Genomic DNA, 27,221 nt, shown 5'->3' on the forward strand with positions numbered 1-27,221 from the left:
TGTTAGTACATCATCAGCATTATGGTCTGAAGATCTGCACAGAGGTCAACGTCTGTACACCGTCCAGCTCAGAGTAAACAAACAGTTTTTACTCGGTGTGTGACTAATGGAAGGTTGGGTTATTTAGCAGAGGTTAGCTATAGCAAGCTAGCTTTAAAACCGTAAGATCCCACCCTACTTTCAGAGCGCTTCCCAAAGCCACGCTTTTTCCAAAACACTTGAACTCTGCTTTCAGCCATTTCTGATCATGAAGTTTTGTCATACTTTTCTTTGCAGTGTTTTTGTCAGTTTAAGAGGAATGTAAGGTAGTCGTTGTTTGCTTTCCATTCTTGCTTGGTTGGCATGGCGTAATTGAAAATGCAGGGCTGTCAGATCTGCAAAAACCAGCCTGGCCAATCAAAACTAGCACATTAACCCTAGCCCAAATACCGAAACATCACTTTCATATTGTAAATAAAATCATCTTGCCATAAGATCAACAGCAGATGTACAGCGAACTAATTAAACCTGTTAAAAAACACCCAGCAGCAAAAGTTGTTTAATTCTGCTTACGACAGGAGATGGTCTGTGTGAGCAGGGTGCACAGAGGTAGGCAAATATATCAATCAAGCAAGTAGGACATCCTATCATTACATTTGAACCGAATGCAATGATTGGTCGAAAATTTTTGGCACTTTTCAGTTGGATACTATGGCTTGATACTGCTCACTTTTGGGGGGTTTCCATTGTGTACAGTACCTAGGGGAGAACGGGGCACAACATAACGCTTTTTGGTTTTGGCTCAATCATTCAAAAAATATTTGAGTTTGATTCATTATATTTTTACACAAGCAACACGCACATCTCTGCTACAAATGAACATTTGAAGTTTGTTTCTAGTACTTAACATTCTTGGATAATTACACCAAACGTGACAGAAGTGCAAATGTTACAACTTACCCCATAGGTGGGGTTCATTGTAACAGGCAGGGGGTTAGTTGTAACACTTGCTAAAAATGTAGTTTGCAGGCAAATATTTAAATACTATTTTGTCTATATACTTGAAGTGGATATTGTTTATCTATCCGTCTATAATAGACAGGTATCCACACTGTATTCATTCATCCAGCCCTTTTCTAACAATAGTTCAATTTTAAATGGATACAAATGTCTAAATATGTGAGAAAAAGCAGCACAGTTATGACAATTTTTTTATATGTGACCCAGTCTGTAATAACCATACTACATCAAAATCAAATTCTGAGATAATGAGCATCAAAGTCTGATTTTAGGCATTCATTTCATTATGATTTTAATCTTTGATGTGACCTTATTCAATCAATATTAAAAATATGAACAAAAATAAATCTGACACATGATTTTTGATAAGACAGGCACATTTATTTTGTTTGCAGCCAGCAATCATTCGTGTGAAGCCTATTTAAAACAACGGCAAGAATTAAGCTAATGTTAGCGTTATTCACATCGTAAGTGCTGAGGGGTTCGTTGTAACACAGCGTTACAATAAACCCCGCTGGGTCAAAATATTTCCAAGCCCACTAAAAAAGTTGCTAAGAGCTGCAGACATATTTCAAAACGATGCTATGTTTTAGTCAACAAGACACTGATTAATATGACATAACATTGGATTTGGTATCTTACACACCCAACTTAGAAACGGAAAAAAAAACATAAGATGAAAATATTTACTTACATACCACCAAAACACTCGTTCATTAATAACTCTTTGGAAAAACATTATAAATTTCCAATAATTTGCAGGAGATCGTCTTTTGGTAGCCTGAAAAAAAGACCGGGAAAACAAAACGATCAAACTTGTGCAACAATGTAAACAGTCCGTGTTACAACTAACCCCGCGTTCATATGCCCGCGCACCCCTACCTGATACTTTATTTAGTACCACCCTGGTTGAGGTTCCGATTAATCCGTACTGATACTTAAACTTTGTTTTCAAAAGGAGCAAATATTATTTTTAAATACCTCACATAGTGCTGGGCGATTTGGCGTAAAAATAAAATCTCCGATTTTAATTTTTTTAATTCGACTTCCGATTTTTTCCGATTTCCCCCCCCCCCACTTATTAAGAAAAGCAATAAGTACAAACGGCAGACAACTTAAAGCAAATTTTGCTTTTATTTAATCAAAAGCAAGACAAATGATTTTATTCCTTTCTTTGGAACAAACTTCCCACTCTCGCCGGTAGCCATGTTGTCGCTTGCTGTTGCCGTTTCGTGTGTTTGTGCTATGATGATGATGTTGTCGCTTGCTGATGCTGTTTCACGTGTGCTATGATGTTGTTGATGTTGCTATAATAACGCTAAGGAAGCCCCGGGCAGCCAAAAATGCGCCATTACAAAAAATCGAATGACTTATTTTTTAAATCGCCCACAACAAAAAATTCGAATTAATTCATTAAATCGATTTTTCGCCCAGGCCTAACCTCACAGTGAGGAACCAGATAACCATGCCGACAGCCTGTAGATCAAAAAATGTATCTGTCAGGTCGCTTTTTGTATAGCGGTACCTACCTGCATATCTTTATCTCTATCTATCAATCTGTCTTTCTGCTTTTTTTCTCTCAAACCTTGAACAGTCTGTTTCTCTTTATCTACCAAACCTGGACTATCTGTGTTTTTAAAGAAAAGCTGACAAAGAAATGAAAACATTCTTTGTTTTATTATTCCACACCCTAAAAAGTGTTGAATGCTGAATAGTTAAGGTTATATCATCATGTTATACCAGGACTTGTTTAGACACTAACGTTTGTCTCTGTGTTTCTCCACAGCCTGCATCTTTCGCTACAACGCTCTGTCTTTAGTTTATCTTCTGTACCTGCTGCTATTACCATGGTTTCATTGGCCGAACAAACAGACACTACGAGGTAAGAAAATTCAGCAATGATTCATAATACTGTCTGAAAATTAAAAATAATTGCTAAATGGAATAATTGCTAAATCAACAAAATGTCTTTGAAATGCATTCATGTTAGATTGGTGAGTTATACTGTTTATACTGTATATCATTCAACTAGTTAGCCATCTGGTGCAAATCAAATCTAATGTTATCTCTATTCATGTATGTATGTTATTATTTGTGCATTTATTTATATTTCTAATTGTTTGTTATGTAAAATGCTATTGAAAGCATTCTTTAAACCAGTCCCTCTGAATCTAGTAAGTGCTGACTCTCTGACCATGGCGGTCCATTATAAACAATTATAAACCACGGCCCATTCATTCCTGCAGTATAAGACATCAAAACAGTACAAAAATCCACAAAGCCTAAATGTAGAATAAACAAAAGGCTTTTTGGCTCTCGGATGTGCTTTTGCATTCAGCTTTTCGAGTCTGGGTACCTGTCTGTGATGTACTGTATAGATTTCAAATCTAGCTTTGTGGTTCTCCGGACAAAGCTTTGGGAGGGTGGACCACGAGAAGCTGGAAAGCTTCAGATTTATCTATTGGCTGTGTTCCAGAGCTCTTCAGCTTTCGGCACGTTATCATTATAGACACTTCCCGTTGAAGAGACAGGACTGCTGGACAATTATGTTGGCAGTGTATCTTGGATAACAAAGCTTAATAAGGTGCTGAAATGTTGATGACGGTTTAATGATGTCTATTAAAGAGGTGCTCTGTTCAAGACGGGACAACAGAATTATGAAGATATGAAGAGTTTGGTTCCAAAACGCAATAAATCCATTTTCGGTTAAAACATGTTTTCTATACCAAGAAAGTAACAAGATGAAAACCACTATTTTCTGTTACAAACTTTTACATAGCATATTTAGGTTATAGTAACATTAATTATTATATTTCAAAGATTTATTGTATAAACTGATGTTTTTTTCCGCAAAATGCAATAAATCTATTGAATAAATATATAAATGTTCATTCATCTTTGCCAAGTTATATTCATTTAGTTGACTAGCACTGATTAAAAAAACATTAATGGTATTAATCAAAACACTTACTTTATCATATTAAGTACACTGTCATTGTTGCTGTCATCCTTGGGACGTCATCGCTGAACTTTTTTGACAGCGATCAGCTGTAAAATGTTTTGGTCCTGCTCGATTTTCGTTGACCTCGAGTAAAATAATAGAACGTTTTTCATAAGATCCCCTGGGGTCAATGTGTTAGCATGACAGAAGCAACAGCCGGCATTTTTCCTTCGCTCGAGTGCCACTTGCGTAAATTATTAGATTTTGATGGCTTACGTTTCTTTCCCGTCACAAAAAACCATCACAGGTTTATCAATGCCATCAAAGTATTATTTAGTTTTTGTTTGTTGATCACGAAGTACAAAGTAGATGAGGAAAACTAGGATTTGTGCGTATTCAAAGCTGCAACATTATTGTTTACAATGCGTGGAATGGTGCGCTGTGATTGGTTAAGTAAGGGATAATGTAGAGGCAGCCGGTAGTTATCGGGAAATAAGCCCCGACAGTGTGATACAGAGTCTTGTATCACACTGAAGGGGCTTATTTCCCGATAACTACCGGCTGCCTCTACATTATCCCGCTTATCACACGGCTACTTGCCACATAAGAAAAAAACCGGACATGAATATGAATTTGAAACATTTTATTGGCATATTTGTTTTAAATTAACATTTTTATCTTTCCACGAAACTTTGCACAGATGCATAAAATGATCGTAATGCCTTATTAAGATCCTCTGCTTCATACTTGTCTGTCTAAATTTTTTCTGTATTAGCCAGTCTTTGAGAAGTTTTAATGCCCATTCTGTATTTTTTTTGTGTGTTGGCTTCGTAGCTGTCATGCTCTATTTTGTCAAGTTCAGTCTCAGTAAGCTCTCTGTGTCTTGTCGTTGTTCGTTCTTCTATCCACTGTTTAAATGTTTTGTTTTTTCCGTACATGTTAAAATTAATGTCAAAATGTTGTGGTTGTCCAGTGTTTGTCACAAGATGGCGCCAAACAGTAATCTTTATTGGCGCGGACCGATTTTAATCGTACAAGTAGTACCGGCTTTGCGTTATCACTTTGGAGCGGTTATTATTTGAAAAGAACGAACCTGCAGATGTCTCAACTGACCAATCAGAATCAAGCATTCCAGAGAGCCGTGTAATAAGCAGATTTATTGCATTACGCAGAAAAGGAGGACTGGTGTTTGTCGCGGTTTGGAAAAAAGCGAGAAAGAAGACAGAATAACACAGTGGATATCGGATTTTGCGTAAAATTAAGAATTTACTTTTTAATACTAACCAGATACAATACTGATTTTGGCAGAAACCATTTAAATAAAAAATTCACATATAACGGACTGCACACCTCATGCTGGTAGTCTTAAATCCAGAATTGTGTGTATCTGAATTTATGAGCGTCCTGTAAATTACATCTATTATTGCTCCCATGACCGTCTGGTAAAGTAATCATTTGTATGAGGAATCATTTGTACTACATATGTATCTGTGCTTAAGAAATGGCTGATCGCCTCTGTTCTAGACCCTGACAGTAAACATCTCTCTTAAGCTTTGGAAAATTGAAAAAGTATTTTTTCGGAAGCACGTACTGATAAGTTTAGTTTGAACGCAGTGGAAGTCGATTCAGATAAAAGTTCCTCCCAAGAGCAGTAATAGAAATGATTTGGCCCTGGAGATTCAGTATTGTTTGTACCAGAGGTGGTCTTAGATTTCATCTGCTTATTTTTCCAAAAGCAGATCTTTCAATTAGGCATGGGCCGGTATAAGATTCTGGCGGTATGATAACCTTTAGCAAAAATACCACGGTTTCACGGTGTTGCGGTATTGCCATTGCAACGCTAAAATGTGTTATTTTCAAATGCCAGGTACAATAAAGCCTTTAAATTATAATATGCTTTCAACACACATATAATATTTTCGTAATGTATATTAAATGTAAACATCAAATCAATCACATGACTTCATGATTTAATGAATTTTGTATAAGCATAGCTCATACCTTGGAGACGGTATAACAGAACATTTTAGTGGTTTTGAAACCTTGACTTTTTTAAACCTCGGTATACCTTGAAACCGGTAACCGGCCCATGCCTACTTTCAATCCTATTCTAAAAAACTAATAACACGATTCCTGGCCTGTAAATATTTTCCAAATCACTAATCCATCATCATAGCCTGTGGTTAGTTTCAGTTTTTGGCCGATAGACTGGATACACATACAGGACACACTTCAGAGTTCACGTTTGTTTTTCGTTCTAGAAAAGTCGTCTGTTTTACTCCTGAAGACGTCTGACTTTATTATTTTGTATAGTGTGTTAAGAGTAGCGTGCCTTTCTAAAATAAACAGAGAATTAGGAAAGTCCAGCTTGTTGTTGTTTTGATCTAGATAAGAGAGATTGTGGCATTCCAGCAACTACTTTGTTTGCATCTTACCGCTTGGGCATTTACCACACGCCACACTCTCGAGGGACGCATACAGCAACCACCGGGAAAGTTATAAATTTGATGACGTCTTCTGTATGTTTTTTTTTTACCAGGGATAATCTGGCACTGAGAGTCCTGCCTAGGAAATCCCCACAACTGCCATACACATAAAAACGAAACTTTGACTGTGAACAGTATTAATGGTTTTAATGAAAACCATCTTGTTTGTACCCTGCCGTAGATTAACTGCACATTCTGTGGCCTGGAAATCTGAGGAAGGCCAAACCAGTTGTAAACAATCAGAGGCTTCGGAGCGGAGGAGAGCTTTAGGAAAATGTAGTTCACCTCTGCAAATGTTAGCCAGGGTATATTTAGGTCATATTTACAGTTATAATCACACTTTCCTTTGTTATTTAGAGTTTAAAATTGCAGAGTGAAGACTGAAATGTTGCTCATTGACCTGGTTACCTTTTGACTTCTCTTCGCAGGTGTAAAATAGTGTCTGTCATTGAGTCTTAATCCAGACAGCACACCAACAGACTTTGCTCAGACTGTCTGATTTGTTTAGCACACAAGTCATTATAAATGCCTCAGAAATGTTTGTGTAGACTTAGGGGGCGTGTACACCAAAGCGCTCAAACGCGTCTGAAAACAGCAGGCGGACACCGACTGTAGGTGCTTGCCAGCTTTTTTTCAGCTGAGCGCTTTGGTTGCTATAATACTTCTGCTTTGTTTATCAGTCATTGAACGATGTCCCAGTTGGTTGTTTTGATATTTGTCCCGCCCCTCCTCCATTGTGATTCAATTCAGATTTGTACACGTTTGTTGATATTTTAATCGCAATAGTATTTTGTAATTTGATTTTGCCTGTTTAGTAGGGGTGGCACAGTTCACAAAACCCTCGGTTCGGTTCGTATCACGGTTCTATGGTCACGGTTCTCGGTTCAGTACGGTTCTTGTTGTTATTTTTTCTTTACATTTTTAACACTCCAGAAATGTATTATCTAATTAATGTATTAATTATCCATAATTTAGGATACAGTATTAAAGAAAAGTTATATCATGTAATCATGCACAAACTGAATTTGACTTTAAGCACATTATTGGGACCATCTCTGAGGAAAGCCCGATGAGATTTTGATAGAGCAAGAGGGAAGACATTGATGATTTCAACATGCTTTTCATTTATTTGGCAAAAAAGAGAATGTGTATTGCCATCTACATGAACTTTATGTGCATTTTTAGCACACAAAGATAACTTGCATTTATTAAAATGCCAACTTCAGTGTAGCTCTTAGGTTTATCACTGAGAGGCTGCTTTAATACTGAGAGTTCATGTGGACAAGAGAGAAACATAACATTTACACCTGTAATATTTAAATCCGTCTCTTTTGTCCACTTTTGACCACTTCTGTCCTGTTTACTTTGAGGGGCAATTTCTGAAATAAGATCGCGCAACTTTCACACGCTAGCAAAATGAAACTATGCGGAAATCAGCCGCTTTCGCTTTATCAATGAAAGGCTAAAAATAGCGCTGAATACGAAAAGACGTAAAACATTGTGTTAAGTACCTCAGATAAATGGTCGGAGAGAAGGCGATCTCCTGTGGCTGTTCGTGCACATTCAACCCATAGACTGCAGTTCAATCTATTGTTTTATAAGAATATGTTTCCACACACCAAACTTATACGATGCTGGCGCATCCTCCAACTGCGGGCAGACTTCCTTTTCTCTCCCACTTGCCATTTCTACACGTAACATAACCTGCAGTACTTATACTCCAAACCAGTCACCTCTTCTTTCACGCGAAAGGGAAACACGCTATCTGAGGTCACATACAGGGCATGAGACTACATTGCGCATGCCATGAACCGTTGAACCGTGCGGTACACACGCGCTCCGAACCGAGACAAGCGAATTTTTCGGATTTTTTTCATGGACCGTGCCACCCCTACTGTTTAGGCACAAATGTAGCATGTTTTACTGCCTTCGCTTTCATGGCAGGAAAAGCAATCATTCATTAATCTGCTTCATGCGATGTTGAACGTGTAAAGTGATGCACACGCCTCTCTGTTCATCTGTTCTTTTCACAAATACACATATTTTAAGTCGTATGCCATCTTGTACGTTCATGATTAGATATTAACATGTGCATGAAAACAAAACCGAATCATAGATTTTTTTTCCACCGAACCGAACCCTAAGCTTGCGCTACGCTGGTCGACGTCACGCGGCCGTTGATTCAGACATCAGGTGCTGACGTGGAGATAAGTGTTTTTTTTTTGGTGAGCGTTTCACATTTCGTGGACCCACTTGGAAAAACGAACGCATCGCACCGCATCGCTTTCATTGTGCTTTGCAGTCGGGCTATCAAAATGCATCCCGCCCTGCCCGTCGGGCTATCTTGACTTATAGGGAGGAAAAAATATATTTAAATGCTTATGTATCATCTCACAGATTTGGATGGGTAATTGTGGTGCATGAAATTCAGGCATTGGGTATTTAAATTGCGTTTGAGCGCGCGCTCGAGTTTTACTTTCACTTTCGCGATCGGGCGAAGCCGCAGTACGGGAAGCAATCCGTACTGATTTGTCATGGATTTTTGTGCAAATCCTCCAACTTCGTCCTCTCAGTCATTAATATCCTCACGTAAGAAAATTAAATCTCTCGCAGCAAGCTTTAAAGTGATTTAGATTGTACCGGCAGTGAAGAGAGAGAATCACTCTTAAAGCGACAGTAGCGCCTGTTTTTCTGATCTAAAAACTGATCCAATCTCTAACTGGATGATCCAAACTGTGAGTTTTGTGACCCACTGAACCACTTTTAAATGGTGGGTATATCTGGTGTGGGGATGAGCAGGAACAGTTGGTTTACATGGAAATCCATGTTATTTGTTTGTTAAAAAACCAACAGCATCAAAACAACAACAAGAATAGCAGATTAAACATTGTGGGTAGAGGCCCTATTGGCTTTGTATTGGCAAAATTTCAGGCTACCAAAAACTGAAGAGTGCCTGCCCAAAGGGCTACCAGGGATTTTGAAATTTTGCAAGCCCTGTAATGGAATAAGGATGCGAGTAGGATTCGGTTTCGGATTCGGCCAAATCTTAAACAGTGGATTCGGTATTCGTCCGAACCCAAAAAATCTGGATTCGGTGCATCCCTAATGACAAAGTCTAACCCAACCTCTAAAAATAATAAGTTAGTAGATTTACTTCTTAAATTTGATAGTTTGTACGTGTCAAGGGAGTCGCTTGATTCGTGTGAGTTTGTTGTGTTTGGAACGATTAGATAGTTTGCTATTGTCGTGCATTGTACGATGTCCAGTTTTATCTTTTAATCATTTACAAAGTCAACAAGTGTGTGATGCCTGGTGTTTAAAAATCTGTTCAGATTTATAAGTCACTCAGTGTATTCAAAGCATTGTAGTGGTGTGGGTGGATGTTTACTAAGCCATATCTAGGGACCAGAATATCATGGAGACATTGTTTTCATCTGACATTAAAATGTTTGGTTTGGAACTTGGATGTAATTCAATAATGATTGTTTAAACTGGTTTAATCTCTAATGGCTGTGTTGTGCTGAATTTTCCACACTAATGCACGCTGATATGAGAGGGTGATGAGACCTTCTGCATGCTTTCCCAGAACTATATGTGGGTGAGATTTGATCCGGAAAGAAGAAGAAGAACTCTCAGGGGTGAGTCTGTCACGTGCCCCTCGATGATCAGGTCAGAACTCCAGTCATACTTATGCCAGTTACATCCGAAACCGCATACTGTGACGTACTGAATTAGATGAGAAACCTACTCATTGACCATTAAAACAGTACGTTCTGTATAATATGAATATGGGTAGTGTGAATGAAATTCAGACGTACACTACTATATCATATTATAACAACAGGTGAGCACTTAACTTGAATGCTGTTAAACAAGCGCAATGTTACTACAAGGCACAATTGTATTTACATTTGAAAAGTTTACTTTCCAACATTTTTAAATATGTTGACGTCGCTACTTTTTCTTCTTTGTTGGGTGACTCCTCTCCCGGGGGCTCACAGGATAAACAAGCGCAATGTTAACACAAGGCACAACTGTTTTCCTTATGTATGTACATTTGAAAAGTACGTGCTTTCCAACATTTTTAAATATATTTACGCCTATTTTTTTCTTCTTTGTTGGGTGACTCGTCTCCCGGGGGCTCACAGGATATTGAGCAAGCGCAATATTAAACAAGCGCAATGTTTCCACAAGGAACAACTGTTTTCCTTACGTATTTACATTTGAAAAGTTAGTGCTTTGCAACTTTTTTAAATACGTTGACGCCTGTCCTTTTTCTTCTATGTTGGGTTACTTCTCTCCCCGGGGCTCACACGATAGAGTAAAGTGTATACACCTACTGTAACAAATCATTTTAATTTGGATATACTACTCGCCTTTGCTTGCTGCTATAGTAGAGAAGTAGGCAGTTTTGAATGCAGCGAATAACTTTTCATTTCAACATTTACTTTCTTCACCAATGTGATCCTCTTGGAAAGAAGCAGTCAAATATTAGGCTAATCTCATTGGATTGATTATCATTTAATTTCAATAACTCTTAGCTGCTTTGGATACATTTTGGATACATACAACATGTAATTGTTTACATGATGCAAGATTTTATACTGTACAATAAAATAAATCTAATAAAATATCTAAACGTGTAATACACTGTAAAATTGTTGCTACCTTAAAGGGACACTCCACTTTAAAAAAAAAAAAATTTTCATTTTCCAGTTCCCCTAGAGTTAAACATTTGATTTTTACCATTTTGGAATCCATTCAGCCGATCTCTGAGTCTAGCGATACCACTTTTAGCATAGCTTAGCATAATCCATTGAATCTGATTAGAACATTAGCATCGCGCTAAAAATAACCAAAGAGTTTCAATATTTTTCCTATTTAAAACTTGTCTCTTTTGTAGTTACATTGTGTACTAAGACAGACGGAAATTAGCAGGGGACTATTTTCAGGCGATGCGTAATATCATTGTGCCTCCTGCAGCCATGTTACGGCAGCAAAGTTCTTGATTATTACGCCAAAATGAAAGTATAGTTCTAGCCATATCTGCGTAGAAAATCACAACTTTTAATTTTCTGTCAGTCTTAGTACACGGTGTAACTACAGAAGAGTCAAGTTTTAAAAAGGAAAAATATTGAAACTCTTTGGTTATTTTTGAGCTCGATGCTAAGGGTCTAATCAGATTCAATGGATTATGCTAAGCTATGCTAAAAGGGCTAGCGCCGGACCTGAAGATCAGCTGAATGATATCCAAAACGGTAAAAATCAAGTGTTTAACTCTAGGGGAGCTGGAAAATGGGTCTATTTTTTATAAAAGTGGAGTGTCCCTTTAAATTAAAGAAATAATATGATTCGATTTCATGTTTTCCATTTTCTTTAGTGTGTAAAAAGATGTCCGTGCATATAGAAGATCTGTAAAGTTGCATATATTAAAGTTTCAAACCCAAAGAGATTTTCTTTTTTAAAAGTGACGTCATCCATGCCTTCCTAAAATCCTTCGTTCAAATACACCCCCACAGTTGGACGTCTGTGGGTTAGATATGTAAGGATTTTATTTATTTGTTGTTGGTATTTGTGCTGTGAATATTCATTTGGCTGCTTTTGGACTAGTTTGGAAAGGCCATTGGATTGGTTTTGTTACGTGGATCTGGCAACCCTGCTTTTCACACTTGCCTTGGGAGCTGATCCTCTAAATATGGTAAAGAGCGCGTTTCCGTTTACACGCTTGAGGTATTCAACCAATCACAACGCACTGGATAGCTGAACAATTTGAGCACACCGCACTTTCTCCTCGTATTTCAGAAAGTCAACAATACCCTATGGTATGTTGAAAATACACAAAATAACATCATATGGGACCTTCAAATAAAAGTAATTTTGACTATTTTAAAGTTTGGTGGGTAATGAGTTGCTATAACTTATAAAAAGAAGATGAAATTGTGTAACATAAGTTGATAAGGTAATGTAAAAATATAAACTCTTAAGAAAGATGTGTTAATTTTTATTCATTTTTTTTTTGTATTTTGCTATTTAACACATTAATATAAATTAACAATAAAAGGGATAAAAATAACACAAAATAATAACTTCAATAATAACACAGAGATTTGTGTTGTTTTTAAGACATCTGTTTTTAGAGTGTGTGCCGATATGACTTACTGATGAAATAATTTATACGATATACTAAATATTATTATATTATTATATTTATATATATATATATATATATATATATATATATATTTCACCTTAATGGCATATAACATTTAGTAACTTCTTTGCTTGAAACTAAAAAAATGTGTACATTTGTATAAAAAGCAGGTAATTAGTATTACTGAGTAAATGTTTTACATTAAAGGATGTTTATTGTAGATTTGGATTTACAGTTTATTTATTTTGCTAAGTCTTATAAAGATCGATTGCCAAAGGGAAAGTAGGGATCATATTTTTCACATGATTTTATTACACACCGCTTCTGTCTTCTGTTTGGAAACACTTTCTTTCTTATTGCATTTGACTGCTGAAAAGCGTAATGTGTAACTTAATGTGTAACCCATTCACATATAAACTGGTGGTATAAACATAATTTACCGGATGCTTCAAATTGATCACCTGGTTGAAACGGATCATCTGTGATGTGTGTGATGTACATCAGACAACAGTCTGGACTCGTCTGAGAATGAGACTAGATTTTATTTAAATTCAATTTGTATTGCGTTGGGAGCACAAGGTTATGGGTTTGATTTCCAACACACATACCGATAAGTTTCAATGGAAGTGTCACTGTGTAAAAGCGTATGTCATATTCGCAAATAGCATGTGTAACTGCTGGATAAAATTCAAAATTGGATAAAAATACCCCACTGCTGATGTGTGAAGCCTGTTGCTTGACTTTTTATGAAGGATGTTATTCTTTTGACAGATGTGCTTACTAACCCTGAACTTTTGGGGCGATGTATGCGGTCATTTCAGGTGCGCCAGAGCCCCAGTTCTTGTTAAAACAACACATGTAAAAACACACAGACACCAACAGAATGATTTTTGTGGAAAATCTCACAGCTGCCCACAGGTTTCACTCTCATTACAAAGAATGTCACTGGAACAAACTGGAATAACAAATAAAGCTTTGCTGAGACATTTTAACCCCATTCAAACAGCACTTCCCGTAAATACGTCCCGTAAATGTTCTGGAATCGCTCCCATAAAGAGGACCTAGTAACATTGCTGTAAAATATTCACGGAAAGCATTCTGTGTGAACAAGACACAGAAACATTGTAAGTGGCGTGCCTTTAAACACAGACATCAACATTCACGACGAAGTGTAGGCAAACTGGACTGAAGCAGAGATCAGGGAGCTCGTCACTATCCGCACTAAAGCTGAGATCATTCACCAGCATGACAGAACAGTGCATCACACGCTCCTTATGATCTTGTCATAAACAAAAATGCACGCTGTGATTGGATAATATTAGCAAACTTCAGACGCTGTGGAAAAAACCTAACAAGTGCAGGACTTATGTTATGTGTCTTAATGGGATCTTTAAGGTATGTTTGTGAATGCACGCACAGATTCCGTAAAATCATTGTCAGTGTGAATAAACCAAAAATCAAATGATCCCAAAAAATCCCAGAGGCATTTAATGTGTATTTTCCATAATCTCTGTGTGAAAAGGGCTTTTGATGCTTCCAGAGCAGAATTTCACTGCTGTGACCCGATCAGACATACTGGAAACTGACGGGCAGGTTGTATTATACAGAACTGCTTGATTCACACATGTTAGGGCGCACTCACATTATCCAAACCAAACCATGCCCCAGCACGATTGTCCCCCCTCCCTACTCCCCCAGAAGCACGCACTGTACTTTTATCGATTCCAAGCCTGGGCGTGCTTTTGTTATTAGAATGTGATTGTTTTGAACAAAGCAGGAAGTAAAGTTTTCTCTTAACACTGTAACCCATCGTATTGTGAAGTCTGTGTTTTTTTATTCAGAGTGGTTTGCTGTGCAATGACACACAGCCCTCTCACATGCCTATTATATTGCTTAGTTGGTCTGTCACATGTGCAGTTCGGACATTCACGTAACTCTGCTGCGCGCATCAGAAGGCCTTGTGGTGCGATTGCGCTCATACTACAGCTTTTCGCGCCTGAGCCCAAGTGATCTGCGCTCCAGCCCACCTCTGCAAGCCGGCCAGGGCGTGATTAACCGCGGTAAAAAGCGATCACACTACAGAAACGAACCAGGGCTGGGTTTCCCGATAACGAATAAACTTAGCACTTAAGAGCGCTTTCTACGAGCTACTTAACGAACATTCGTTGTTCATTTACGTGCGTTTCCCAAAGATGCACGCGAAACGATCGCTCGCAGCTGGGTTTTAAGTGCTACTTACGAGTCGCTATCCGTTTGTCAAGTGCTGAAATGTCACAAATAGAATGACTCGAATTTGTAGCAGAAGCTTGTTTAGGCTAATGATCTTTAGCCGATGTGCACTAATATTTTTATAATATTTTTTATTATTGTTCAATGACCTTTTAAATGATTTAAAATTGTTCATAATGAAACATTCTTTTCCGTATTTAGTTAGGACTCGTCCCACTGCAAAATGCCTTCTGCATTTTATCTTATAGTTTAGATTATTATTATTATTTGTTTTTTATTATCTATGTTTATTTATTATTAGGGATTATTGCATTGTACCGTAAATATTTATTTGGTTTCTTTAATCAAATGCCATACCCTCCAAAACATTTTTTTTTTACCGTAGCCTAGATAAATTATAGCAGCAATTGGTAGGAACCATTTATCCATTTGCTAGCACCAACTTTTACCAAAATTGTACCAAATACCTTTTCCTTCTTTATTTATTTATGTTTAGTCATTTAAATTTTATTTCTCATTTGAATTTTAAATATATTATATAAAAGTAATTTAAACAAATAAACAAAGAAAACCCCAATATATAAATATACATTAAAAACATTATTATCGTTATTGCAGGAGTGCAATTTGCTGGTTGTCCTGCAGGTGACCTTGTAATTCTGTTGTCTTACGATGCACTTATGAATGAACGATTACTCCAGAGCACTCGTAGATCTACGATGATTTTCGAGTGCTACTTAAGCTACGAAGCTTTTGGGAAACGGCCCGTAATTCTAAGATGATTCGTACGATCGTTTTTACGATCTACTTAGCGTTACGATGCTTTTGGGAAACCCGGCCCAGGCTTTGGGGGTCAAACGGGCCCAAGCGCGGTTTGGTTTGGATAATGTGAGTGCGCCCTTAACCTGCTGTCGGTCTTATAAAACCTTCATTTTACGGCGTACATTATGCAGCAGTACATTTTCGTGAGTGTCTATACAGTATGTACGACCACAGACCTCATAACAGGGCACAGCTGGTGCTCATATGAGGTTGTATTTGTTGACTTTGCAACTTTCTGTTGGTTGTAGTGCCTGTTAAGACAAACATCACTATGTTTGTCAAAAGTCCTCGGTCTTCGGTACAAAGTCAGTTAAAAAAAGAAAGTCATCGTTACCAGGTTTACTTAAGTATTGACTACTGAAATTTTAGCAAACTATAGCTATAGCTTGGTGCATAACTTATCCCTGTACATGTTTGCTACAAATATAAATGATACTTTGTGTACTTGCCGGTTGCATTTCTAAGTGATGTGACTTATTTTTACCTGTTGCATGAGAAAAGTTGTCTATTAGACTTTTATTGAAGGTGGGACCTAAACCAGAATATCACAGGTCAGATGCTTTAGCCAGCAAACGACAATCATGCACGTCATCTTGTATTTGAGGATTTTAATTCACTCAATTTGCTTATATGCCACACTCTAAAGGTGGTCACACACCGGCCGCGCAGCTCAATATCGCTCCACCGCGTCGAGTCGCGTCTAGGACAACTCGGAGGTATCGTAAACCAAAAGTTTAATCTGTAAACACTGCTGTAACCAACAGCAATTAAATAAATTTAAATATCTCTTAAATCAATTAGATTTGGTTGTTTTTGGTCCATGTGAGACCACTTGCTGATGTACTACAGTAAATTCACTTATAACAGATATACACTTTTAAAATGTTCAGAAAATGAAATATTGACCCATTGTAGAAAACGTTAGTGATGATTTAATACAGTCATGGTTTTAGGAGGTTCTGGGTGGTTGCTCAGTAGCCTCTTATCCATGTTGTACAAATAGGCCTGCACAATTAATCAAAAAACTATTGCAAGTGAAACAATTACATAATTGCCAAAAGCCTTAATTACAGCTGTGCATTTGTGACATTTCTGTGCATTTCAGCAGTATGTAAATACAGTGGTTTATCAGAGATTTTAAAATTCATAAGTTGACGTGTCCTTCTTTTGCCATTTTTTACTTACAACATAATAACATGAATAAACAACTTGAATAATGGACAATTATGAATTTTATCATCATCGTGCAGCCCTAATACATACAGTACGACCATTTTCTGTCATTCAGTGTAAGTGAGATCTGTCTTAATGTCCCTCATTGACCAGCTATAGTGTCTGCTAATCGAGTTTGGGTAAAATGCATTTGTAAGTTCACTGAGGGAGTCGCCGTTCTCTTTACTTCTCTGTGGATCAGACCAAAACCTTATTTTACCAGTGGTGCTCTGCATTCTCCTAATACCTGCTAATATAAATATTCACATGTGTCAACTTTGAGCTGAAAAGTTATTCCAGGAATCTTATGTTTGGGTCACAACTATATAAATATTGTAATGAAATGTTATAAGATGCAGCTGTTGTTGTGACATCCATTACTGATGCACACCTATAAAGTAAATGCACACTGTAAACATCAATCAAATTCTGCAGATGCCCGTATTCAGTAGACATTTTTTGCACTAGCTTTGCACTTTATTGTTTGCATAACAGTCAGGGAAAGGTATATGTACCTGTTTATCCTGTTCTTTGGATTTGCTGTTTTGTAGGTTGTAACGGATCGCAGTTGATCCACGATCCATACGGATCACGAATCACAGTTCGCCTTTTATGCGATTTGCGGAATTATACGCATAGGGAATTATAAATGGGGAAAGTTTATCATTTGCACGTGTTTCAAAGGCTTGCAGATGTTAAAGGAACAGTATGTAAGAAATGTATATCAATTAATCATAAAATGGCCCTGACATGTCACTAGACATTAAGGAATCATTTTCATTTCAAATTCTTATATCACTAACAACAGTGGTCTGGCCAGGATATTGTCATTTAAAAAGTGGAGTTGCAGCCCTCAACTGATGTTTATGTTGTCATGTTGTGTATTGACCACCAGTTGTGTGATTGCAGTACCAGTTTTAGCCACAAGTTTTGTGATTGCAGTACCAGTTTTGGCCACAATCCTACATACTCTTCCTTTAACACTCAAGTGATTTTAAACAATTTAACCACAAAAAGGCACTAAAGTAGGGCCCTATAAAATCCGTTTTATTTTTTCCCAAATTCCGTTTTCTGAGTTTTAATTTTTGCAAATTCCGTTTTCTGAGTTTTAATTTTTGCAAATTCCGTTTTATCCGTTTTAATTTTTGGCAATTATATTTTTTACCCTTTACTGTTATTTTAGTCATAAAAAGAGTGTACCTTTAATGTTAATGATTAAAATGTAAATGATTTTGGGAAAAACTCAGCTCGCTTGAAATGCATAAAACTGAACAAATACATGAGGATTTGTGTTCGCACTTCGGACAGATGCGTGAGCGCGTGCACGTGTGAGAGGTGCAGTGAGACAGACATGGATGAGAGAGTGCATTTATCTTTGCGCTCACCGTGAACAGAGTGTTGACAAAACTTACAAAATAACAGTTCTCTGCTCACATAAAAGTAATGTGGAAACTGCTCGGAACTAAGTGCTTAGCGTCAAATTTCTTAATTTTTTTCGCTGACGAAAGCAGAGTCGTGGAGAGACGCTTCGCCATGGTTTCAGTGTTTGGAGGGGGTCTGAAATGACGGGAGGGGGTGTGTCGCCCAGATTTACTTCCCCCGGTCTGCATTTCCCCAGACATGCGTCTCCCACACAAAAACATAATTTTATTCAAAATATGTAAAATTCCGCGGAATTCCGCGTTAATACTAGATTCTGTGTTAATTAGCCAATTCCGCGATTCCGTCCGCAATTCCGTGATCGCAGAAATTATAGGGCCCTACTAAAGTGAGCAGTTTTCTGTACGCATAGACGCACCTGCGGTTGAATGTGTCCGGTCCAACTCCAATCATAAGTTATCTAGATCAGAACTCTTGATGTGTAAACTTTAGAGAGAGTTGTGCTACTGTGTCTCTTATTGTAGTTCATTAAAATACATTTGGCAAACAGAGGAATGAAAAGCATTGTAATTTTCACTTTATGTGTAGTTTATTTTGCATCTCCTACTTGAAGCACCGTTGGATTTCGCCCTCCGTCTCTTTAAGTGCACTCAAAAGTTACACGGAGAGACGCATTTTAAAAAGCAAGCAAACATAAAATCTTTCTGTTCTTAACAGGACACATACAAAAAAAATTATCTGTTACGCCCCAACTGTTTTGTAATTTTTAATGCAATCCGGCTCAAATTCCCCTAAATGCTTCACCTAAGCATTTATTTAAGCCGGGAGTTTATGCATTAAGGGGCTGTTTCCCAGACAAGGCTTATCCTAAAATGCATTTTTGAGCTGCTTAAAACACCTTGTACTGACATATTTTAAAATATATCAGTGCTATTGTTTTGTCTTAAGATGCACACCATTATTGTGTTTTTTGTAAAAACTACTTAAATGTCCTAATATAACTAAGGCCTAGTCCAGGATTTATCTAAACCCTGTCCAGGAAACCCCTTTAAATGGCTAGATAATTAATGGTTTTATAATTTCAAGCATTATCATCAGAAGAAATGTCAGGCACTTATGGCCAGCTCCGCTCAGTGTGTTATTACAGAAGCATGTTAACCATGTGATATAATAAAAATTGCTGTAAATATGTCCATGCAGCTCCCGGAGCGATGCTTCCCCCGCTGCCCAGCTCACTTCTGCCATTACTGTAACTGTAGACCAGTGAGAAAAACTATTTTACTGTATGCCAAAAGAGAAGACGGCCATAGATGTTAGTATTAATAATAGCTTACAACATGACTCAACTTAAGTTAACTGAAATCATAAATTAAATGCAACCAAATACCTCCCACTTTTTGGTTTACTTAAAATAAATCAGTAGAAAACAAGCCAGTGTCAGCACTGTATTAAAGGATTAGTCAATTTCTTAAAAAAAAAAAACCCAGATAATTTACTCACCACCAAGTCATTCAAAATGTTGATGTCTTTCTTTGTTCAGTCGAGAAGAAATTATGTTTTTTGAGGAAAACATTCCAGGATCTTTCTCATTTTAATGGACTTTAATGGACCCCAACACTTAACACTAAAGTATTCTAAACGATCCCAAAGGAGGCATAAGGGTATTATCTTGCGAAACGATTGTAATATTTGACAAGAAAGAAAAAAATGCACTTTTAAAACACAACTTCTCGTCTTGCTCCGGTCCTCTGATGTGTCAACGCGACCTCACATAATTGCGTAGTGACGTAGAAAGATCAAGTGTTACATATATGAAACGCACATTTGCGGGCACAAAGACATTAATTAGTATCATTCGACATAAAACAACGTCGGAACGGTCTTCTTACACTGGGGCATATTTTCGCATATGTCGTCCGTGACCTCTTGACGTGATGACGTATTGCGTGAGGTCGCGTTGGCGCGTCAGAGGACCGGAGGAAGACGAGAAGTTGTGGTTTAAAAGTGCATATTTTATATTTTTCTTGTCAAAAATGACAATCGTTTCGCTAGATAAGACCCTTATGCCTCTTTTGGGATCGTTTAGAGTCCTTTGAAACTTTAATGAAAAAAAACTGTTAAGTGTTGAGTTAAGTGTTAAGTGTTGGGTTCCATTTAAATCCATTAAAATTAAAAAAGCCCTGGAATGTTTTCCTCAAAAGTCATAATTTCTTCTCGACTGAACAAAGAAAGATATCAACATTATGGATGAGATGGTGGTGAGTAAATTATCTGGATTTTTTTAAAAGAAAATGGACTAATCCTTTAATGCCAAAAGCCATAAATACAGAATACTTAAACTCAATATTTGTTAGTGCGATATGCTTTTGTGAGTAATGTTTTCTGTATATCTTGCATAGTATAACTTTCATAGTTATCACCTATGTATAGTGTCCCAAATCCAACACTTTAGTTGAGATCTCGTTGATCAGTTAAGATTTTGTTTGTTAAAGTTCATCATAATTGAAGCCAACCTTCTTTTCATCATTTTTAGTTTTATCATTGTTTTTCATCTGTGTTTTACAGGACACACTGGACGTTATATCAAAGCTCTGTTCTGCACCAGCCTGATCTTTATCTTAGGGCACATCTCTCTTCAGATATGTCTGTATACCGTCCCTGGCCTCGATGATGCACTTGGACACAACTGTAAGTACATCTTGCTTGCCAGTACACTACGTCAGCAAAAACAACAAATATACATTATTAAAAAATTAAATATTGCTTAAAATATCAACAAAAAAAATACTGTGGTTTGTTCACACCAAAAGCGAACTGAATATTTGCGTAGCGTTACTCGCTCTAGATTACTTCTCGCGGGATTAATTGTTTTCGCATCACTCACGCAAATGAAACCATGCTCTTTTCCATTTTCTGATAAAACCGGACATGTCAATAAGCTCTTCACTGATTGGCTTGCATAACGAGTCATGCAAATTTTGCATTTTTAAAAGTGCAAAAGAAGTGACCGCGGCAATCGTGTCACCAAATTTGCACTAATTGCATTGCCCAACGAGAATTCACATCTATTCGTGTCTTTGAATTGACTTTGTTTGTAATCTACTTGCGCAAAAAAATTAATTCGCTTTTTGTGTGCACACACCATTAGACTACATTGCATTATTTTTGAATGTTTAGTGAATGTAATGATGCACTTGGACACAACTGTAAGTACGTCTTACTTGCCAGTACACTACGTCAGCAAAAACAAGAAGTATACTTTATTTAAAAGTGAAATATTGCTTTAAATATCAACAAATAAAATACTCTAATGGTGTGTGCACACCAAAAGCGAACTAAGTATTCGCATTGTGATATTCGCTTTAGATTTCTTGCAGGATTGTTTTTTCACTCACACAAATGAAAACCATGCTCTTCTCCATTTACTGTACCGGACATATCAAACTGGACGTGTCAATAAGCTCTTTACTGATTGGCTTGCATACTGAGTCATGTAATGAAAATATTTTCAACTTGCACAAGACATGAACGTGGCAATCTCGTTGCCCAATTTGTTCCATTCGCATCGCCTGACACAAATTTACATCTATTGACTTTGTTTGTAAACCCACACCCCTAGGATTCTTTGCATTTTTTTATTAAATAAATGTTTACTCGGTTTTTTAAATAAAGAACAAGATGTAAATGTTTACAGTTTTGTAAGATTATTATATTTAGCCTGATGCTGAAAAAGTGCATTCACACTAGGCTTTGGATGTTTAAAACTACTATAACTTTATTTTCTGAGATAAACATTTGCATTGAGATGCATTGAGTCTGCATGGGTGTAATAAGTGATTTAAAATGCAACAAATTAACAAACTTTGTTTATCCAAAAACATTTCATACACTTTGAAGTCATGTAAGCCGAGTAGAGTTTCTTCACTTTCATGACATGATACCTAAGCAGTTTAAAAAGCCACAGTAATCAGACTCACTTTATGTTTGTGGTCTGGACGTCGACTTTGCTTCCCTTAAAAGAGGAAAGTGGCAGATTCACACACCTACTGGAAGTCTCTAGTCTGACTTTAAACCCACACAGGGCTCGCAGCCTTTGGCCGACTCTACGGCCACTGAGTTTAGTGGCTCGTGGAAATGTTTCGAGTAACTTTGTAAGGGTTTTTGTGGTCAACGCTTTTATGACCTTCTAGACAGCGTCCAGCACTTTGGCTCACTTTACCATCAAGATACAATTTCTCTCTCTCTCTCTCTCTCTCTCTCTCTCTCTGTAGGCAGCACATGGGAGACTCTATCAAGACATATCGGTGTGTCCAGGTATGTAGAGAATGTATGAGGAGTCTGTTTATGATAAGTGTCATGTTGACCCCTTTGAAAAATAGCAGGTTACCCTGTTGGGGCCATGGGTCAAGTGGTCATGTATTTTAATAATACAGCACAAATTTTGTCTTATTAACTTTTTCTTTAGATGTGTTGCATAAACAATTTCCCCTAAATGGAACATGATATGAAATCATAACAACCATTAAAATAACACTATTATTTAGAAAAGTCCATAATCTTATTTTATTTTCTTAGTTTTTACAAAAAATGTCTTGTTTTGACCTTACTTTTAAGTTTGATGCATTTTTTTATTTAATTTAATTAATGCATGTCAGGTTTGAATAAGAAGTGATTTAAGGTTTGGGGTTGTGTACAGATCTTTAGACCTCTACACTGCAAAAAATGACTTTCTTACTTAGTATTTTTGTTTTGTTTTAAGTACAAATATAAAAAAAAAAACTTAATTCAAGATGCATTTTCTTGATGAGCAAAATAACCTAATAAGTTTAGTTTTAGACAAAAATATCTAATTTAAGTGAATTTGTGCATAAATAATCTGCCAATTAAATTTTTAAACTAATTTCTTAAAGCTCTACTGTGTAGGATCTACTCCCATCTAGCGGTGAAAGTCTATATGACAAGCAACTGAATATTACTTTCTAGCCCCCCCCCCCATTCGGGAACGCGTTTTAACTCGTACGGTTGCCCGGCCGTGTCATGCCAAGGTTAACATGGCTTCCAGTAGCTACAAAGCAAAAGCAATGAAAAAAAAAATGAACAATTTGCAATGTCCTTTGCCTGTGATCCATCAAAGCACACAGATTTATGTTTAACATGAAAAAAGTCTGATTGTCATGATATGTCCGCTTAAAATCACATACAAAAAGCAACCATGACGGGTTTAAATGGACGCGAACTAATATTATGTCAAAGTACAATGCTTATGTTTTAAGTAAACGTTACATGTCCGTGTATATGTAAGAGCTTTCTCTCATATTGGTGAAAAAAGATCGCGCAACTTTCACACGCTTGTAAAATGAAACGAAAGACGCGCAGATCAGACGCTTTTATCAATGAAAGGCTAAAAATAGCGCTGTCACCGTGTGTTTGTGCTAGAGGTCAGAAAAGATGAAAAACATTTATCTCAGTACCTCAGATTACATAAATGGGCGGAGAGACGGCGTGTGGCTGTTCAAACACATTAAACCACATGCATGTTTACACTAACAAATGTTATGCATAATCATGCTAAAGTTAGCCAAGGAACTATAAAACTTCAAGTTTACAACATGGACTGTAAAGATGTAAACGAATATGCTGAATTACCTGTGGAGAATATAGAAAGTGCAACTTCTGTCTCCCTTGAGTCCCATCTTGGAAAACTAACTCCAATATTGACTTTGGTCTTGATGTTTTTCCTGTCGCGTTGTCGTTTAAAATCCCCGTTTCGCTTCCTTGGCGATTTGTTTTAATGTCCTCGAGAATATGTCTTCAACAGGCTTTCAAATCAAAGCATTAGATCGCAGGTTCATCACGGTTTGCAGCTGTCGCAGCCGAAGGATTCAGCTACGCAGGTCACAGGCTGGATACGTCATCAAGCCTGGTTTATTTAAATCAACTGAGCATTACATTCGCAAGTCATAAGCATATTACATCAATTTACCATTAACTAAGAATAATTATCAGCTTTAAAATTGTTAATATTCTGAAATAAGACTGTCTTGATGACGTATACCGCCTACACATGCAACCTCCGGAGGCTTCAGCTAGCAGTGAGTGTAGTCTGAAAGCGCGAAAGGCGGAGCTTGAATTTCAGGAATGTCCCTCGTCGGCGAATGTATTTCAAAGATGGAGGCACAACATGGATTCAGCCAGAGAGCGCTTCGACAGTATGCATTTTAAAAAGCAGATTCTACACTTACGAGAATACTTTGATTAGTGGGGTGGAAGTAATTACACATGAATGAGCACATACTTTTGAAAGAAAACATGGGTTTTTGCTAAGAATTAACTCAAAAAAGTACACAGTGGAGCTTTAATTTCTAAATTTTAAATTTCTTACCCTATTGGCAGATTTTTTTGCTTGTTTTAAGCACAAATTCAATTAAATTTGATATTTTTTGTCTAAAAACTAGAATTATTGTCTTAGGTCATTTTGCTCATTAAAAATGCACATTGATTCAAGATTTTTTTTAAATTTCAGGGTTCCCAACGGTCCTTGAAATCCTTGAAAGTTTGTGAATCTGGGGTAAAAAATTCATACAAAATATACATACATAGACACAGGTCATAGAAAGTGCTCAAATCTATTTTATTCAAGAAGTTTTCTGGAAAAAATCCATATTATTCCCTGTGTAGTGTAGAATTATATCATAAAAATTTGAGCACACGTGCTAAACTATTCGCTTTAATATTTTTATATCTTCTTTATGCGAATGTTGATTCATACCAAAATGCTTTTTTTGCATAGTAGTTGTGTTTGACACATGAAAACGTCTCGGGTTACGTATGTAACTGTTGTTTCCTGAGAAAGGAACGAGACGCTGTGTCTCCCTTGCTATACTTCATGCGTCCCTGTAACGCCGTCTTTGGCAATATTTCAGATAGCGATATACTTCCTGGCTCCCGCGTCACCCTGTCTTTGTCGTTAAGCCTCACCATTGGTTGAATTTGATATACACATTCAGACGCACTTACCCCTGGAGGCGTCCCCAAAGTGTCACCGCAGTGACGCAGCGCGAGTTCCCTCGAAAGGGAACTGTAACAATGTATCTAAAAAGTTAATCTTGCTCTCACTTGAAATTTAGTCCTTGAATTTAAGGTTATTGGACCTGGAAAGTCCTTAAAAGGTCCTTGAATTTGAAGTTAACTAAGGTGTGGGAACCCTGAAACTGGTAATTAAGAAAGTCATTATATTGCAGTGTAATTCAGACTGTATTTACGTAGTAAACCCTACTATAGTATCTATGGAAAGTGCTTCTTGCTGTATGATTTATAAGATCAGATTGTTCAGGTGTAGTGTTGCGTTAACCCTGCAGGCTGCCCCTGGATGACCCGTGGGGTGTGGTGTGGCTCCTGACCCCAGATCTTGGTATCTTCCTGGTCTCATTGGTCACTTTGATACTGTGCTGTCGTCTTCTGAGAAAGAGAGATGAAGGGTCTGTACCTCAGATGTCTGCTCTTATGCAGGAGGTGAGCTAAACATCTTCCATTCACTTTGTATTTTTATATATGCACAAATGCACAAAATATAATATTTTTTTGTACCGGGATGCTGTTCATTCAACCATCGAAACACAGAAGATACATTGTTTTACAAAAAGAACTTTAGAAATCATGGATTGTTAAAATGAGAAGGGACATATGACCCAATAAAATCTGTTTTGTTATTAGCCAGTTGGCTAATATTAATTTCTAATGTTGTAAGCATGCTTACTTTTATTTAAAAACACTAATATAGTCCTTTAACTAAAAACTTAATTTCACCAGTGTGTTTTTTTAGTCAGAATTTTGATCTGGTCACTCTTAAGGTTCCTGCTATCTCTCTGATGGATTTGTTGTGTTTTTGAAACCTAAATATTGTCTGTATCACTTGCAAGGAGATCTCCCTGAACCGCAGGATTTGGGATCACAGTCACAGCATCCAAATGCAAACGCCACACTTAATATCAACTCCAGACCTTTAACATGCTTCATATGATTTAACAAATAGCCCATACCTGTATAAAACAGTTTTTAACTCAACTGTTACTTTTGGCTTTTCTTTTTTAAAAAGAGGGAGTACTTTTTAAACGGCCGTATTTCCTAAACCATTCCTTCAAATTGGATGTGAATACCCTCTAAGTAAAGCTGATAGTGTGCCTATATTCACTATATGTCTGTAACTGGAATTAACTTTGGTAAACAGCTAAAATAACACAAAACGTGCTTCTGTTTCAATATTTATGGAGGCGACTGTAAATATATTCTGCTCTGCGTTCAGCCTCAGGCCACCTTTGAGGAGTTAAGGGCGATTTATAGTCGTGCGTAGGTCCTACGGCGTAGGCTATCCGTAGCCTGTGCGTAACTCTGCGTAGCCTGACGCGCACCTCACAAAATTTCTAACAGCGCGTCGGCTCTACGCGGACCGTAAGCGCTGTGATTGGTCCACCAGAACCCCTCCCGTCAGGTAAAAAAACTGCGTCATAGGTATTTCCGTTTGAGACGGTGAAAACAAAGATGAGCCAAGTTGAGGAGTGATTTAACTCAAACTGAAACATAAGTCGCTGTTTATTTACTTCCATCATTGCTGGTCTTCTCAAATTATACACAACAAGTTGCTATTTTTTCTTCGTTTGTGGGTTAACTTGCTTAGCTTCTTCTTCTGTGACGACTTCTGCTGCTTCTGTGGTTACACGCGTGATTACTGCCAACCAGCGGTTTCGCGTGTGTTTGCACGTCGACGCGGACGGCGACCCACAAGTATAAATGAAAACCGACGCGGAACCTACGCCGTCGCTGCTACGCTGTAGGACCTACGCACGACTATAAATCGCCCATAAGGGGTCCCGTGGGAAATTAATGTTTGTTTAAAGTTCCCAGGCTGTTACAATAAGTGTCAAAGAACTAGATAAACTGGTTTTGACAAAGTTGGAAAGATTGGGAAAAAATCTTTTAAAGATACATTTGATCAAAAAATATT

At 37.3% G+C, this 27,221-nt stretch overlaps 1 protein-coding gene across 2 annotated transcripts in view; it reads left to right on the forward strand.

Moving 5' to 3' along the window:
* Window positions 1-27,221, forward strand: part of piezo1 (piezo type mechanosensitive ion channel component 1 (Er blood group)) — a 115,709-nt gene that overhangs the window by 26,515 nt on the left and 61,973 nt on the right. For both annotated transcript variants that reach the window (XM_065261722.2, XM_065261723.2), the window contains exons 2-5: window positions 2,786-2,881; window positions 20,786-20,908; window positions 22,492-22,534; window positions 25,579-25,732. In XM_065261722.2, the coding sequence (XP_065117794.1) occupies window positions 2,786-2,881; window positions 20,786-20,908; window positions 22,492-22,534; window positions 25,579-25,732 (416 nt within the window). The remainder of the gene's footprint in view (window positions 1-2,785; window positions 2,882-20,785; window positions 20,909-22,491; window positions 22,535-25,578; window positions 25,733-27,221) is intronic.

This window comes from Paramisgurnus dabryanus, chromosome 2, assembly GCF_030506205.2.
Source record: "Paramisgurnus dabryanus chromosome 2, PD_genome_1.1, whole genome shotgun sequence".
Classification (NCBI taxonomy): domain Eukaryota; kingdom Metazoa; phylum Chordata; class Actinopteri; order Cypriniformes; family Cobitidae; genus Paramisgurnus; species Paramisgurnus dabryanus.